The 19,033-nt window shown below is 35.2% G+C and overlaps 1 protein-coding gene across 3 annotated transcripts in view; it reads right to left on the reverse strand.

Moving 5' to 3' along the window:
* Positions 1 to 19,033, reverse strand: part of LOC150076090 (cationic amino acid transporter 2-like) — a 259,400-nt gene that overhangs the window by 197,348 nt on the left and 43,019 nt on the right. For all 3 annotated transcript variants that reach the window (XM_090387002.1, XM_090387001.1, XM_090387000.1), the window contains exon 2: positions 16,984 to 17,205. In XM_090387002.1, coding sequence (XP_090243128.1) covers positions 16,984 to 17,104 — 121 coding nt within the window. In that variant the 5' untranslated portion in view covers positions 17,105 to 17,205. The remainder of the gene's footprint in view (positions 1 to 16,983; positions 17,206 to 19,033) is intronic.

The raw sequence follows: 19,033 nt of genomic DNA on the forward strand, positions 1-19,033 counted from the left end.
ATGGAGACATCTGTTTGAGTTGCAGCTGAGCTGATATTTATGGTGACCGATGCATATGATCGGCTAGGCATGGTTAGCATTACAGTAAACCCCTGCTATTTGCGGGGGTTACATTCCTGAGAAATTCCACGAATACCGAAAACGTGAATACTGAGTTATGGCTCCCATAGTAATAAAGGGGTTCCGTTCCAAAGTATGAAATATATAAGAAAAACTAGTCTAAAATTTTGTCTATGTATGTATTATATGTACCTTCATAATATGACTATGTACATAGACAGTATATAGTGAAATGCAAGCATATGGCATCGCAATGAAAATAAGAAACAATTTAATATTTATTAGAAATTTCAAACAAATCTTTCAAACCAGTGCCTTTGCTAGCTAAAAAACTTATCCCACCAGTGCTATCACCAGTTTCGCTAAAGTGTTGATAAAGGAGTTTTGTCTTTTCACGAATGATAAGTGTCCTTAACGGAATTTTATTTTGAGTTCGGTCTTCTAGCCACAGATTTAAAGCTTTTTCCATTTTTTCTAATTTAACATCACGAGTTACAAGAGCAAATTTTTGAAGCAATTAGCACGTTTTCACGGACACTACGTCAGATTTTTTCTTCCAATTTCTTGATTGATCGTACTGTTGACTCATTGATTTTATAATGTTTTGCCACTGAGGAGACACTTTCACCATTAGAAATTTTATCTAATAGCTCAATTTTATTCGCTAACGTCATCATCTTCTTTGATCTTTTCACATTTCCCTTGTTATTCGTAGCCATATTTTTGTATGGGTTAGAAAGAACATGTCCACAATAAAGTCACTTTCTTCCACTAACACACTCGAAAAAGTCTGTTTTACACCGCAAAACAGTAGATTTATCACTTTTGTAGCATATAAATTTATAAATTGATAAATTTATTCAATTTATAAGCATATAAATTAAAAGCAAATGACGAAACCTTCCATGACAAGAGCATAACACATATTGAACAAGGATTAGCGAGAAACATCCACACTTGTGATTTTGTGGCCCCCCCCCCCCACCCACCAAGCGCTGTTTTGACCGGTGAAGATAATTTTAGCCACACCTATGTTTTTTTATGGCAGAAAATGTTCACGGCACTTTAAAATTCACATTTTTTTAGGTTTCATTTTATATTAAATCAGCGACCGCGAATAGCGGGGGTTTACTGTATTTGCTTTCTTGCTTCAGGGTATGTGACTTTATGCTCTACTTTATACTTCTGGATTTTTTTTTTTCTGTTTTCCAAAGCTCACATGCTTTAGAAAATGCAGGATGGCTTCCTTTACAGTTTGGGCAAATGGGAGTGGAAGCTGTACAGTCTCTTTGGGAATGCTCCTTGGAGCCACAAATGGGACACACAGCATCGCCTCGGCAAGTCGTCTGAGAATGCCCATACTTCTGGAACTTGAAGCAGTGAATTGGATTCGGGATGTAAGGCCGAATCTTGCAGTTTAAGTAACCTGCCTTAACAGAAAATGGAAGTGTCGGAGTACGGAATGTTAAAATGATGGATCTGGTTGGTAGTAGAGTGCCATCTTTCTTAGTCATTATTCTGCGTGCATTTGTTACCTTTTGCTCACTAAGCTCTTGTACTAGTTCTTCATCAGAGACAGTAAGTCCCATTCGCTGATAACGCCTCTAGAGGTGTTCAGAGTGTTATGGGGCGTAACTGACACTGGAATATTGTTAAAGGTCGTTAAGTTTAACAATTTTTCTGAATGTGATGTTTTTGATGTTTCAATTAGAAGGTCTCCAGACTGGAGACGCTTCACCATTTTAGGGGATCCAACAACTGATTCTAAACATTTCTGTATCAGAAAAGGCGATAGTTTGCTGACAGGTTGTGTGGACAGTGAGTGCATTATAAGAAATGCTGGCATATCTAAAATCTGTTTTTCCATCCGAAGTCTCTTCGAACGATTCGGCTCATGTTCTGAGACAGAGTTAACAACTTTGCCGCCTGTGGGCTCCAGTGATGGATATTCATTGCAATCCATCATTGCTCCTTTTAGCCCTGGAAGAGGAAATGCCTTCTCCCAGGTTACCGACCCCGCCCTGTTGAGGCAGGAGCAGTGCCAACCAATGACCAAGTGAATAGCAGAAGAGGAGAGCAGTACATTGCTAGCGATAGCAGTAACGTTGCAAGCGGGGTTATCAGTGACGCTGCTCAGCGAGGGAAGCAGTGACGTTGCGAGCGGTGGAGGGTTTATGAAAACACTAGTACTTGCCCTAGGAAAAATGCTAGAAAATCGCACTAGAAAGATCACTTGGGAACTATTCCTTGGCACTCGGGGCCACAGTACTCAAAGTGTGGCCTGACCATTGCCTTATACAAAGAGATAATCACCTCCTTGTTTCTGCTAGCAAAATTCCTATATAACATTAACAAAACTCCATGATCTGCTCTGGCAGCCTGTCTGCACTGCTCAGAGAACGTCATATCTGACTGCACAATTATCCCAGGTCTTTTTCATTCTCCACCTCCCTGAGTGTAGTACCACACAGTTGGTACATTTCTCTTGGGTTACTGCTACCATATGAAGTACTTTGCATTTGCCAATGTTAAACTTCAGTTACGACGTCTCGGCCTATCTGCCTGACTTTTCTAGATCCTGTTGCAGTAGCATACTGCTTTACTGTCATTAACAACCCTGGAAAACAAATTAATATTATTAGCGGGACCTTTTCATGTTGTGGGGCAGTGACAAGATGAATAGTGTATTAGTATAATCTTTTTCATGTAATAGAGAGGGGGGGAGCATTTCCTTGTTTGCATCTGGGTACTTGAGTTTTAACACACTGACCTGGAGACTATTTAAAGAAATATTACACTGATAATTACTATGCACAAACAGATTTTAAAAATTATGAATGACTGATTGTAAATGCAAGTAAGGTAGGTGGAATAAATTTAAAAATGAAAGGGTTTTAAAAAGTTTCATCCTTGATATAAAAATAGAAATAGCAGTTGTATGTTCTTTTCTTAGTTTAGGCTTGGGATTTTCAACCATTTTCAGACCATAAGGACCTTTTGCTAACCCAATTTTTTTTTTAACTCAAATATATTTAAAAACACTATTATACTTGTTAGTTAGTTAGTTATTTGGTTTTTAGGAGCATTAGCAACTAAGGCCATATTGCTCCGGGATATGCGGTGGTCATTCCTGACCTTTCCGCATCCTCTGTATTTGGTGGTGACGGGCTCGAACCCCGGTCTAATCAAGAAGCATGTGTTACGCACTGCTGCTCCTTCCCACCTGGCTACGGAGGCGCCTATTATACTTGTACAAATTAACATATTCACTGGTAGAATGCAACCTTGCATAAAAGCAAACTGCAATTTTTGTGCCTCAATGCAAATATGCATTCATTGAATTATAATCAATAAATAAGTGCTGTAAAAGGGGAAGATACATGAAATGAACAACTGAGCAATATCAGCATACTGATTGAACCGTGGGCAATTTGTATTACAGCTGGGATTTTGCTCAGTGTAAATCACACAGTCTAGAGAGTGCTATAAAAGCTGCAAACTTAGTTCATAGTTTCATATATTCTTTGCCTATGTTGAAGTTATTTTATCTAGTTTAGTATTTTCCACAAGGAGAAATGGTAAAATTTTCTGAAGATTATGCTTACTGAATTTTAATTCATAAGTTTGTGAAAAACAAATCATCATTCTTAGTAAGTGTCTACAGATAAAATTGTGGCAAAGGTAAAGAAAGCCTGCACGAGAACGACGAGAAACATTGGATAACTTATGCAGAAAATTAGTTTCCTGATACGGTACTCCAGCGCTGCTCACTCGGTAAACAGATGGTAGGTGTTATCGGTCTGGAGCAAAGTCGAGAACGATATATTGATTGACAGGTAGGCATAGCAAACGATGTACTGATTGGTGCATGAACACAACACACGATAACTTCGGTTTAGTATCACTTTAGCAGCACTAATGGTGACTTATCCTAATCGCACATGCCCTAACCTTTTTTCACCATTACAGTATTTCATAATGGTGAAAAAAGGTCAGGTTACCTCGACTTGAATTCCATGGGAGCTTGAACCCCTCTTGAAATGGAGGGGGTAACCTAACCTTTTTTCTTTAGAATCATGGGTGGACTAGCACATAAATTGTTTATTAACAAAATATTAATTTTTTATTACTGTACTTTTATTTTTAAAAGTACAGTAATAAAGTACAATACTCGTGCGGATACACACGTATCATAACGTCAATCAGCACCTTAAAAGATTCATCGCTACTATTACCTGTTCACCATTCATTACAAAACTATCATGCACCATTCTTTACTGGTAAATACACATCATAATGCCAACCAATGACTACACAGTAACTTGTCGTCTGTTGTGCCCACCACCAATCATTTCATCGTTTGCCACGCCTACCTGTCAATCAATATATCCTTCTCGATTTCTGCTCCAGACCGATAACACCTACAGTTTGTTTACTGAGCAAGCAGCAGCGCTAGAGTCCAGTGTCGGGAAACTAATTTTCCACGTAAGTTATCCGACGTTTCTCGTCGTTCTCGTGCAGGCTTTCTTTACTTTAGCTAAAATTGTTTACCCTAAAGGGTTGTTATAATAGATCCACAGCCTACAACATCAGGACTGAAAATGAACAGGGATATACATTATGTTTAAGCTTGATACTCAAACAGAATTCTAATCAAATGATGCAGATTCTGAATCTTGTTCAAATGCATCTGTTGATGTTAGAAAGTTACAAACAACAGATGCCAATGTTACTTGGAGTGATGATTCTTTACAGATGATAGTAGTTGTTGGTGACTCTATTGTCAGGGAAACAGGGAAAATGCTTTGTAAAAAGGATAAGTGGAACAGGACCAGGGTATGTCTGCCAGGGGCAAAGGTTAATGACGTTGTAGAGTGGATATAATCTTTTAAGGGCACAAAAGGTGATATAGTTGTACACGTTGGCACTAATGATATTAAGAGTAGGAGACCAGCGGAATTACTTAACAAGTACAGGTCACTGTTGAAAAAAAGTCGTGAAGTAGGATTGAATTTGAAAGTGTCTGCGATTCTGCCCAGACACGATAGGAGGGAGTATATGAAGAGAGCCTTGTCGATCAATTCGGCCCTGGAAATATTGTGCAAGGCTCAAGGGGTAGAATTTTTTTCAGCCTGGACTGTACTTGTTAACAGGAGAGATTGCTTCTACAGGGATGGGATACACTTAAATAGAAAGGGTGCAAGAATATTTGCTGATGCTATCGAGGCAGTGTTAGGTGGGTCGGAAAACTGCTAGCTTGGGGGGAGACAAAGACTAATAGATTAACAGTAGCCACTGGCAGAGGGGTGAAAGAGATTCTTGCACTGCTTCTATTGGAATGAGCAGAAGCCTGAAAAACAAGATGCAGGATATTTCAGAGACTGCTGGAAGTCATGCAGTACAAGTAAACACATGGGTTGTGTTAGGGTAGCTAAGAATAGAAACAGGTGCATGTATACTTGCGTGTACACCAATGCTAGGAGTTTAGTAAATAAATTTGATGAATTTGAGATATTGCTCAAAACATCAAAGGCAGATATTGTTGGGATATCAGAGACGTGGTGTCACACAGATATAAGGAATGCAGAACTGGAATTTGGGGAGTACAACGTCTACAGAAAGGATAGACAGGATAGGAAGGGAGGAGGGGTTATGCTATTAGTTAAAAAACACATAAAATCGAAGGAAGTGAAGCCAGTCGACATCGATGGACAGGGCAGTGTCGAGTCAGTTTGGTGTGACATAAGCATAGGTAAATAAAAATTGAGAGTAGGAGTGTGCTATAGGCCTAATGACTCTGATGAGTATAATAAGATACTGTACAGGGAAATAGAATGGGCCAGTAAATCAGAGTCTTATAATGGGGGATTTTAATTTCCCAGATATTGACTGGAATTTGTGGATTGATCACTCACACACTAGCAAGGCTTTTGTGGATTTATTGGATGATTGTTTTCTACACCAGCATGTTCAGGAGGCAACTAGAGGGAGTAATACTCTTGATCTGATTATCAGTAGTGATTCTTCATGCATTAAGAATCTGCAGATAAAGGAACCACTAGGTGGAAGTGATCACAGTGTGCTGAAGTGGGATTTACTCAAGGAGGTAACTACCATCAGAGGTAAAGGGAAGGGTTTTTGCTTTCGTAAAAGGCGACTATGATGGTCTGAGACAGTATTTAAATTCTATACAGTGGGACCAACTGATGATGTTACCAACGGCAAATTCAAAATGGGAAGCATTCAAGGAGCTAATCTTGGAAGCTACCAGGCTTTACATACCAACCAAGAAATATTGTTCAAGGTTCAGGCCTAAATGGTTGTCAGATGAACTAATGAGACATATGGCAGAGAAGAAAAATGCATGGGATACATACAAATTAATGGGTGATATGGAAGCCTATGACAGATATAAGTTGGTCTGTAACCAAGTCACAAAGGCGATTAGGCAGGCAAAGGCAGATTATGAGAAATCCTTGGCAAAGGATGCAGAGAAAAACAGAAAAGAGTTCTTTACCTATTTAAACTCAAGAAGGAAAGGGATGAATCAGATTGGTCCACTGGATGTTGATGGTTCAACAGTTGAGGATCCTGCTCAGGTGGCTAACAATCTAAACGAGTATTTTGCATCTACATTCACACATGAGGAGTTATTCAGGAAGGGGAATTTTGCAGGTGAATTAAACATTGACAGTGAGCTAGATGATTTTCTAATAACTGATAGGAAAGTGGAGGAGAAATCGTTGAGGATAAACATAAAAAAGGTACCCGGGGTGGATGGGATCTATCCAGTTATATTAAAGGAGGCAGCAAAGGAAGTAAGCAAACCCTTAGCCATAATTATGAGAGCTTCCCTGGACTCAGGGGAGGTACCCATAGACTGGAGATGTGCAAATGTAACCCCAATTCACAAAGGAGTATCAAAGGCTGACACAAGTAATTATAGACCTGTTCCAGGAAAATTAATGGAGGCACTGGTTAAAGAAGCATTGCAGGATCATCTGGACAAGAATTCAGTTATAGCTCAGACACAGCATGGTTTTGTTAAGGGCAGGTCTTGTCTGACCAATTTGATTGGATACTATGATGTAGTCACAAAAGAACTGGATGCAGGGAATAACTTTGATATTATATATTTGGATCTTAGAAAGGTTTTTGATACTGTTACGCATGGGAGACTGCTGCACAAATTGGAGCAGTGTGGCATTGGAGGCAAATTGCTGCTATGGATAAAGGGATGGTTGAGTGGCAGAAGACAGAGAGTGGTAATCAATGGACACTGCTCAACGTGGACTAATGTTATTAGTGGAGTTCCTCAGGGTTCAGTGTTGGGTCCTTTGTTGTTTTCTGTATTTATAAATGATACTGATGATGGTATATCAAGCTTAATGTCCAAGTTTGCAGACGATACAAAGGTTGGCAGGGTTGTTAAGGACACTACTGATGCTATGCTACTGCAACAGGATCTGGAAAGGTTGAGCAGATGGGCTGAGAGGTGGCAAATGAAGTTTAACATTGACAAATGTAAAGTACTCCATATGGGAAACAGTAACTCTACATCAACGTATCAACTCTGTGGTACTACACTGAGAGTGGTAGAGAATGAAAAGGACCTGGGGGTAATTGTGCAGGTAGATATGAAGTTCTCTGAGCAGTGCAGACGAGCTGCAAGAGTAGCTCATGGTGTCTTGTCAATGATATACAGGAATTTTTCTAGCAGGGATAGGGATGTGATTATTCCCTTGTATAAGGCATTGGTCAGGCCACACCTAGAGTACTGTATACAGGCCTGGAGGCCTCATTTCAAGAAGGATGTAGAGCTGCTGGAAAGAGTACAGAGAAGGGCAACAAGATTAGTGAATGGAACAAAGGGTTGCTCTTACGAAGAAAGGCTTAAGTTTTGCAAATTACAGAGTCTGGAGACTAGGCATCGGCGAGGTGATCTGATAGAGGTGTATAAGGCTTTGAATGGCTTGGGCATGCTCAATGTCGATGGGATTCTTCCTCTTGCTCAGAATAATCACCTGAGAGGGCATAAATTCAAATTGAGGAAGGACGGATGTCGGATAGATGTGCGGAAATTTGCCTTTAGCCAGCAGGCAGTTGGTTTGTGGAATAGACTTCCATCACTTGTTGTTGAAGTTGATAGCCTAAACAAATTTAAGGCTCAGCTGGACAGGTATTTCGAATGAACGGAGGAGAGAAATGGGAGTAGTGATTGTGTGTTTTTTTTTTTTTTTTTGGCTGATGCTGAATAAGCTTGCTTTCTTGCATCATATGCCTCTACTAATGCTAATGAAATCCACTTACTAAAAAGCACTGAAGCGTCACAAGGCACAAATAAAGGGCCTTCACAAATATAAGCAGCAGTGAATGTATTAAATGAAAACTCAATAACAAAATGTTTGCAGAACCCCTGAGAATCTTTACTGTGTTTTGTGACAGGTGGTTAATTACAAGAATCAAAGAACACTAATGCAGACCTAGAAAAGTTAAGCAGGTGGGCTGAGAAGTGGCAATTGAGGTTTAGCATTGGTAAACGCAAGATACTGCATATGGGTAGCAGTAATCCCAGAATAACATATCAATTAGGTGGTACTACACTCAAACTGTTGAGAGTGAAAGAGACTTGGGAGTAACCGTACAGTACGACATGAATTTCTGGCTAAGGTAAAGAAAACTAACACGAGAACCGCAGCACACTACAGGAATCTTACCGGACAAACTGGTTTGCCGTTATCGCAGTTTCTCCCTGCATTCTCAGTAAACAGACAGCGCGCGTTATCAGTAGCAGCAGTAGAAGTCAAGATTGACACAAAGGCATGACAGATGATGTAATGATTAGTTTTTTATCTAATTATTAAAAACTAGTGATTATTCTAATGTATTCACTATTAAAAAACCATATTACTTTCTTTGTATGTTTTAAGGTTAGAAAATAGGAAAAGGTTTGCCGGTTTCGGCTAAAGTTCAGAGCAGAGTGCGCACTCCAGACTATTGGCATTTTTTAATTGTGTGGGTTGTTTTTAGTGTGGGTTTTTTAATGGACTTTAATTTTGCCTAGTGAAAAAAGGTTAGGTTAGTTAGTTTACACCACTAATTCAAAATGGATTCAAGCAGAGTAGTGAAAAAAAGTTAGGTAATGTTATGCGGAGTGCAAACCCTGTTCTGAATTTTACTGAGGCTTCTTTATTTTTCATTATATTTCCTGACCTTATATAACCTGATATATAACCATATACAACTTGCCCTTAAAATGTTAGATTAGGAAATAATAGGAAAAGAAAGAAAGATTCTTTATATATGTGTGTGTCATAACATCATTCAATCACTTAACGCTATGATGTTATCGTCTATTGTGTTCACGCACCAATCAGTATATCATCTGTCACACCTAAGTGTCAATCAATATATCATTCTTGACTTGTACTGCTGCTACCGAGAATGCAGGGAAAACTGTGGTAATGACAAACCAGTTTGTCCAGTAAGTTTCCTGCAGTTTACCATGGTTCTTGTGTTGGCTTTCTTTGCCTTTGCCGAAGTTCTCTGAGCAGTGCAGAAGAGCTCATGGGATTCTGTCAATGATATACAGGAACTTTGTCAGCAGATAATAAGCAGTGGTTATGCCATTGTATAAGGCAACAGTTAGACTACATCCTGAGTATCTCATTCAGGTATGGAAACCTCACTTTAGAAAGAATGTGGATATACTGGAATGAGTGCAAAAAAGGGTAACTAGATTAGTGAGGAAGGAACAGAGGGGGTACTCTTACCAAGAAGGGCTTCAGTTCTGCAAATTTCAGCATCTGGAAACTATGCACCTGCAAGAAGATATGATTGAGGTGTTTAAAGCTTTGAATAGTTTGAGTAAGCTAAACGATGATGGTACTTTTAACTCCTTTTCAGACAATACACATGAGAGGACATGACAACTTGAAAAAGGAAGGTTGCAAGATATATGTGTGAAAATTTGCTTTCAGCCAGAGAGTAATTGATTGATGGAACAAACTACCATCTGATATGTTGTGGAAGTGGGTAGTTTGAATAAATTTAAAGAAGAATTAGACATATCATTAGAGGGGATGGACAGATGAGGGAGTTCATTTTTTTTTTAATATGACTAAACAGGGCCGCCGCAAGTGGGTAGGCGAAGTAAGCGTCGCTTATGGGCAGCAGTTCAAGAGGGTGCCAAAAAGACTTTTGACACGTACGAGTCGGACCTATGTTTAATTAATGAACTTCTTTATAGCGAAATTTTCTATTAGCGATATGTGCAATATCACATATTCTTTCATTTCTCTCAAAGCGTTTCACGATTTTGTTTTTTTCTTCTATTGACAGAGGCGGACTGGCCATAAGCTTTACCGGGGAGACCGGTGTAATTTTGGCCATAAACACTAGTATGAGGCCACTACACATTTTCCCCAGTAAGAATTTTTGACAGTCTATCGATAATACTTTTCTTTTTCTCTCTGAATTTGTAGTATCTTCACCAGCATGCTTCTTTTTCACACTTTTCTCAAGTAGTTTACTCATTTTTAGGGAATAAAAAACACAATTACAGTATAAAAAGGACAAAAATGAGGAGGCACGCTTGATACACATAAACAAAACTGCCGTGTGTAGCAACTGAATAAACAAAGCAGTAAAGACAGAAACACACTATTATCACCTCTCGCTAGCTCACATTTTACTAAAACACATTTCTGAAGGTCACTACCATAAAGCAATAAAAACAAATTCCAGTTGCGTACCTGCTAGTGGAATCTGTTATAAACAGGCAGTAAACTCGATCTAATTGCATTTATGATAATACCGATAGCTGGAATTGTGGGTGTTTATGTTATTATGGTGAAATGTGTTTCCCCTTCACTGAAATCTTCAACTGTATGAAAAACAAATACATTTTTCAAAATCTTCTCTTCATTCAGTTGGGTGAATCCCTAGTTAGACTGCCATTTCTTGCGAATCGTGCATAAGCGAATTCAGTTCGTGTTATATACGACATTGTTTCCTTTTTTATAAATTGTGTATGATCGAATTCGTGTAGTGTAAACGTGTTATACGAAGATTGACTGTACTATTTTAATTTTTTCTCAAGATAAGTATTTTTTGTGCTACCAGGTGCAACTTATTTGTTAGCATATGCTTATAGCTTCGATTCTTTATACGATTTCAGTTTTTTAGCATTGCTTATAAATATCACGAAACTTACCTCCTAATTGGTATGGTTAAAATATAATGAAGAAATTAAAAAATATAAAAAAATTCCCCGAGGGGAAAAAAGTGCACTTTTTTCTGCTTGGATCATCATACATAAAAATTAACAATTGCGGAACTAAGAATAAGAAGAACCAAGAGTCCTAACGTTGGACTTTCGCAGTTCCATCATCAGTTGGTTCATTTAATCGGGAAAGAAATTCTGAGTGTTATAAACATTAACTCTAGCTCCCGTGGTGCATTGTTAGCGCACGCACTGGAAATTTTACGTTTTAAGGATGTTATCCTGCGAGGTTCAGTCGGAAAATCATTCAATGGCTAAAGCTTCATGTATTAATAATAGTTTATAACTGGAATTCAATTTTGTTAATATTATTGCAGAATCTGTTTGAGTGTTACAAATGTGTGAATGTGAATGTTGACTGAGTTCTGTGGCTAAATAATTAGCATGAAGGCTGGTTTGGTGATATAAGCTCTGTTATTTGCTGTTTTAGTGGATCCAAATTTGGCGGTAATACTACCAATGTCGTATGCATTAGGGCACCTACAGATGCTCCTGGATCTGCACTACATACAGATGCTCCGGCAAACTGGAGCATCTGTATGTAGCGCAGGCTGCCTGAATGGTCATCTGGCCCGGTCTGCATAAATTTGAGCGACGACAGATATTGTGCATGTAGATGTGGTTTTGCCAAATATGGTACACAATGAACCTTGTGGAGGTGCACTCAACGCCGTAAACAAATTCCTTACTTGATAAAATTGTTCTGTAATTAATAGCTTCACAAGTTCTGATTGTAATTGGGCCTCTGAAGTCTGTAATTTCCAGATTCTGGGTTATGAGAGTGAGCAAACAGCAGGATAGACAAAAAACCAAACACAGTGAATGAAACAAATAATTCATATTTAATGGATCTTAAATTAAAAGCGTGAAGAAATTCTTCTTCATTACCCTTAAGCTGTGTATAAGTTGTAACATTAAATCATGAGATATCCAATATGAATTATTATAAAGTCCCCTGGCATTGGGCCCCATTTGGTTGGATATGTATAAATCAATATCCACTAATTGGTTAGGCATTTGAGTAACCTACTTTCTTTATGCAACTTATGGACTGTCTCATACCAGTATCATTTTTTTCTTATGTATGGTGAAATCAATCTTAATAATTTCAAATAGGTTTCTTCATCCATATGCAAATATTTGAACCAGTCTTCTTTTTCTAACTTTAATTCAGCCAGCAAATTAACATGAGAGAATTTTTTTTCTTCAGTTGCCTATGTTTCATCCACTTTATTCTTAACTTTTTCTGTTCAATGGCATATACAGATAAAACACTCAAAAATATTTCATGATTATTTTTACTTAGCCGCATTTGAATTGGATTTAAACTGACCTTTGTGCATGTGTAAAGATATCAAATTGCTTGAGTTCAGAAAGACCTGCACAGGCAAATCGGAGTTAAAATTCGGTATATATGTAACCATCGAAACGGTTCGAGCAAGTTCATGCGTATTTGGCCTGTGCAGGAAACCAGGAGTGTATGTAGGGGCCCTTACAGCCATGTTAACGTTTTATAAGATATACTGTATTATTCGTATCTTTGATGCTATACTTATGTTTCTTTACAGTTACTGAATTGTGCGCCTAGTCTATTTTATGAGAGAAGATAATAACAATACTTGTGCCAGAAAAAATTCTGAGGATTCGTAGAGCTAGTTTGCTATGATATGGAAGAATGGCTGGTATTTTTCATAATAGACTATTTAAACATGGGAGGATTATTTATTCTATGTTTTTCTTCAACTGTAATGCTATGAATTAACTGAGATGGATACATTCTCTTTGTAAAGGCATTGATTAGATATTGTAATTCCGATTCTAAATCTTCCTGTTTGTGGCAATATTTTATGGCATTGTAAAACTGAGTGTATAGTACTGATTTTTTAAATCAGTAAATATGGTGTGAATAAAAAGTGCACTCTTTTTTTCTCCCCCCGAGAGAAAAAAAGCTTGCACTTTTTTCCCTCGGGGAATTTAACAGGTTACAATTTCTTCATCATATTTTAACCATACGGATTAGGAAGTAAGTTTCGTGTTATTTATAAGCAATACTAAAAAAATTAAATGAAAAATATAACTTAAAACTTATAAAAATTTCTTTATAGATGTCAGATAGGAAAAAATTACCAGGATCTTACTATAGGAAAAGAAAATCTTTGCAAGAAAAAGAACAAAGGAAACTTGCTGGCTCGCTCAATAAATATTTAAAAATAACAGCAGAAAATTCAGCTAATAGTTCAGATACTGTGCCAAATGAAGAAGATAAAGCAGAAAGAGATAATGATTTTGATATTACTTATACGAGAGATAATAAGCAAGATCAAAATATTGACTGCTGTGATGGAAGAAAAGAAAATAGACTCATTAATAAATATTGACTCAAATATATCATTATCAACTGATCCAGGTAATTGACTAGAAAACCTGACAGTGAAACGAATCAAAAAAAAATTTTTGATTCAAAATTATCCTACCCAAATTAAAAATAGAGTATACCCTTCCGATGAAAGTCAAAGAAAATTTTCCGATGTTTATTATATGAGAATTCTGAAAAATGGAGAAAAAGCTCAAAGGAAATCATTACTTTATTCTTTATTGCAAAATTCTGTATTTTGCTTTTATTGCAAGATATTCGGCGATTGTAAAAATCAACTAAGTAATAAATTTGGATATAGTAATTGGAGAAATTTATCTGCTATTTTAGGTACGCATGAAACAAGTGAAGTACATATTAAAAATCATAAAAAATGGCTAGATCTCACACAGCCACTAAAGACAAACATTACAATTGATGCTAGAGAACAGCGATTATATGATATAGAAAAAAGGTATTGGTATTCAGTAATTGAAAAAATAAGATATATGATACTATTTTTAGCAAAAGGCAATGTATAGCATTCAAGGGATCTTCTAAAGATTTATATGAAAATGACAACGGTAACTTTTTAAAACTTGCTAAATTTGATTCAGCTGTGGCAGAACACATTCGCCGTGTTCAGAAATCTGAATCGAAAAATATCGTGCATTATTTGGGTGACCAAATACAAAATGAAATTATTGAAATAATTTTGCAAAATATTACAAATAAAATACTAGAAATGACTAGAGAAGCTAAATATTTTGCTATGATTTTGGATACAATGTCCAACATAAGTCATGTTCAACAGATAACTGTGATACTTAGATTTGTATTTAGAGACATAAACACTAAGAACGTTGAAATACGCAAACATTTTCTTAGATTTTTTCCTGTGAATGATTCTACCAGACAGGGATTGTTTGAATATATATCAAATCTACTTATTGAGCTAAATCTAAATATTCAGAATTTACGTGGCCAGGGCTACGATAATGGCTCGAATATGTGTGGAAAGCGTGAAGGTTTACAAAAAAAATTACTTGAAGTTAATCCTAGAGCATTTTTTATTCCATGTGCTGCTTATACCTTAAATCTTGTTGTAAACGACACCACTAAAACTTCCTTTGAAATAGTTGATTTTTTTGGAATTGTTCAGGAATTATGTTTTTTTCTCATCTTCAACCCATCGTTGGAATGTACTTCAAAAATATATAACTAATTTAACTTTTAAACCTTTGTTTGACACCCGATGGGAAAGTAGAATAGAGGCCATTAAACCACTGAGAAACTGTATAGAAGAAATTTATGATGCTTCACTCGAAATCACTGAAGACGAAAATAAGGACATGGAAACAAGGAATCATGCTAAATCAATAGCCTTAAAAATAATATCTTATAAATTTCTTTGTTCAATTATAATTTGGCATGATATTTTAAATAAAATTAATCAGATAAGTAAAATGCTCCAAAAAACAAATTTTGATATACATGAAGCTGTTGAATGTCTACAAAATATCACAGAATATTTTAAAAATTCTTGACTCGACTAATAATATGACTACTATCACTGGCATTGAAGCTTCATTTCCAGAAGTAAGCACTGTAAGGAAAAGATTGAAAAAACGTCATTTAAATTATGAAAGTAGAGATGATGCTATTCGGGATCCCCAACAAAATTTAAAAATTAATTTTTCTTTCAAATTATGGACACAACAATTTTCTCCTAACTGAAAGGTTTACAAAAATGAAAGAACATGTAGAAATATTTAAAATCTTTTATAATATTTCTGAATTAAAAAAATGGTCAGATGATGATTTATTAAATCATTGCAAAGATTTGCATATTAAGTGACATTGATCGTGATGAGTCTGATATTGATGGTTTAGCATTATTTCAAGAACTCAAGAGTACTTCAAGTTTATATTAAAGACAATATCACTCCATTTGAATTGTTACAATATATTTTTAAAAACGATTTTACAGATATTTTTCCAAATGTAGCAGTTGCATTAAGAATTTTTCTTACTTTACCAGTTTCAGTTGCCTCAGGTGAACAGAGTTTTCAAAATTAAAATTAATCAAAAATTATTTACGATCGACAATGTCTGAATAACGATTTTCTAATTTGGCAATAATTTCAATAGAAAATGATCTTTTGGAAAAAATAAACATAAAGAAATAATTAATAAATTTGCATCTCTTAAAGCAAGAAAACATAAATTTGTATAATTTTCCTTTTATTTTATTATTGTGATAGAGTACAATTACTGTGATTTAGAATTTAGTTTATTTCCAGAATTTCAGAAGGATTTTGTTATTTTTGTTTGTTGTTTCCTTATATTATATGTGAGATATTTGTAATTCTTTTCTTTTTCAATAAATTAATACTATTTTATTTACGCATTATTTTATTTTTTAATCCAAATATTTTGGGGCTACAAATTTTATTTTCCTTACTGGCGGCACATAGGGTCGCAGTGGCCCTGTGACTAAAACACCAAACTGAATTTAAATATAGAACTATGTGATTCAGCCATAAACATGAGAAGTCCCCCATTTGATACATGTTAAAGTTATGCAACCATAATGAACAAGCTTTTGATTTTTTTAACATACCAACTACTCTGGTCATATTCCATCTTATTCACATAGTGAGCCAGTTCATTTACTGTGTATAATTATATTTTTGACAAACATTCACTAATGATGCCTTTCAACACTACAGAAACTTTCTTGTAACTTTATTCTTATTGGTTGATAGCTTTACATTCATTATATACAGTGGCGGATTAAGGATAGTTGGGGCCCCTAGGCAAATTAAATTTGGGGGCCCCCCAAAAAATAACAATAAAAAAAAAGAATAAAAAATAAATAAAAGTTAGGTGGCAAATAAATGAAATTTTGTACTTTTATTTGAAATTTTTTGCTTAAATTTTCGCTTAAATTAATCAAGATTTTTATGATGTTTACTGAAAACATTAATCTATTTTAGAACACTATAGGAAAATGTCTTGGCTTGGCCCCCCCCCAAAGTCTAGGGCCCCTAGGCACGTGCCTCATTGCCTTAATGGGTAATCTGCCACTGATTATATATGACTATGTGACAGGGAGACAATTCTACTAAAATCAATTGTTTGTCAAAGCCTTTTCCCCATAAAGACCTGTTGATTATCTGCATAAATGCAGATAATCAATGGCCTGTTTACTTAGTTCTATCTCACTCTGATACTACTGAATTAAGATTCCATTTCCATAGTCATAAGGAGAAAATCCACTCACCTAGAGCTGTGAGATCCAATGTAGTAAGGCACCGATCCAATTTTGTTTCTGCTTCTCCTTCAAGAGCTTTGCGGCGAAAGAATGCTCTAAAAAGGTTTCTAAGTGGCTTCGGTAAGGGCATGATTTAAAAAATATTACAGTTATACATGCATATGTAGGTTTATATGCATAACATGAAGAACAAGGGAGGGATGTAATGTTTTAAAATGTTGTATAGCTTACCTATAAATTAAAAGAAAATTATATTAAAAGATGAGAAATTTTTAAAAAATTTAATAAAACATTGCCATGCAAGGTACATTGCAATTTAATTTAATACAGTTCTAATTATAACAAAAAAAATTAAAAATTCTAATAATATCCACAGGAGAGATGACAAAAGCAGTTATCCATATCCAAAACCTGGGAAAATATAACACATTCCACCCACATGCAAAACAAGTTTTCAAAAAACTGTACAAAACTATAATTTAAATGATTATATTTCAGAGTTACAGAACTGATATTTAAAAATAATATAAATATAAAAAAACTAATTAATAGATAGTCTAGTTAACAGGTAATTTTGACTTTCAATTTGGAGCATCTGCAAAAACAATTTTCACATAAAATTTTTTTAGCTGCTCCAGCTATATTCAAAACTAATTTAAATCACTTTCATAATAATATAACATAATAAAATAATTTACATTATTAAAAAATGTGATTTTGTTTTCAAAAGCATAATTGAACAGAAATGTAACAGTATGTTTTTCAAACATTGTTTACAAAAAAGGACAAATCTTCAAACTTCTGCAACCTTCATGCACTAGAAGGGCAGGCTGCACTTAATTATTGATGATGACTAAACAAATACCACTTCCTTCCAAAAACAATTACTTGTTTGAAACACTAAATTCTTTGGTGAAATATTTAATCCTTTTTTTAAAAAAAGGATTAAAGGATAATATTTATAATATTTTTTTGTTTTGATTTATTTGGTGTGAATGTATGGGTGAAATGGGAGGATTTTTTTTTTTTTTTTTTGCTGCTGCTATATAAGCTTGCTTTCTTGCATCATATGCTTCTACTAGTGCTAATGATAATATTATGTAATATCCAACCATGTAAAATATACCAAGGAAAAAAACAAATATATTCTCTTAAGAAAAGGTCAGTGAGAAGAAATAATGGCTTCACAACCAAGACAGAAAGGTAATATTTCATCAAGCATGTTCAAAAGAAGTGCACTGTGAACTGTATAAAAAATTCCAGTTGAATTAGCATGTAAGCACTACTGCTTTAAGACTGCATTGGATATTAATGGTAAATTGTTTCAGACTCTATTGGCTCATATTAAATTTACCTCTTCTAAGTATTCTGTGTCTTCTCAAAAAACAGAATAAAATGTATAAGGTTTATATGCATAACATGAAGAACAGGGGAGGGGATGTAATGTTTTAGAATGTTGTATAACTTACCTATAAATGTATATAAGTGTATAAAAGTGTATACAGAATGAAACATATAAAGTATATAATGTTCACATATACCACTGGAAAAAAAAAACTATCTAGTCCATCTTTCCATTCATTTCTGAAGACATAGTGTTAAACAAAAACTTGACAAATTCATCCTGTGTAAAACTTATAAATTTGTGATATGGTTATCTAGTAATACATTACGGATCCAGTAATACTTACACTGTTGTTCAGCATTATGATTGTATATAAAAATTATTCTTTTATTTCTAAAATAAGTTGTTTCACTTTGCTTTTAGTGACTATATGGTGATTTCTGATTACTTAAAAAACAAATTTTCCTAAAATTATCTGAGCAACCACAAGCCATTTGCTTTATGTTATGATGCTGTAATGCTCTGATTAGGTTTAATGACAAGATTTGGAAAAAATCATAAAACATTGCCAGATAATTTGGTGTTGTTAATATTGTAATTGCAAATGATATAAGTAAAAATGATAATCAACAAAATTGTATTTTAATTTTTCCAATCCAGATGTTATAAAAGTGTCTGTAAAAGTATAATTTTATAAAATTTATATAAATTTGT

This window comes from Mastigoproctus giganteus, chromosome 13 (genome assembly GCF_048544385.1).
Source record: "Mastigoproctus giganteus isolate SK-2022 chromosome 13, ASM4854438v1, whole genome shotgun sequence".
In the NCBI taxonomy this organism is placed as follows: domain Eukaryota; kingdom Metazoa; phylum Arthropoda; class Arachnida; order Uropygi; family Thelyphonidae; genus Mastigoproctus; species Mastigoproctus giganteus.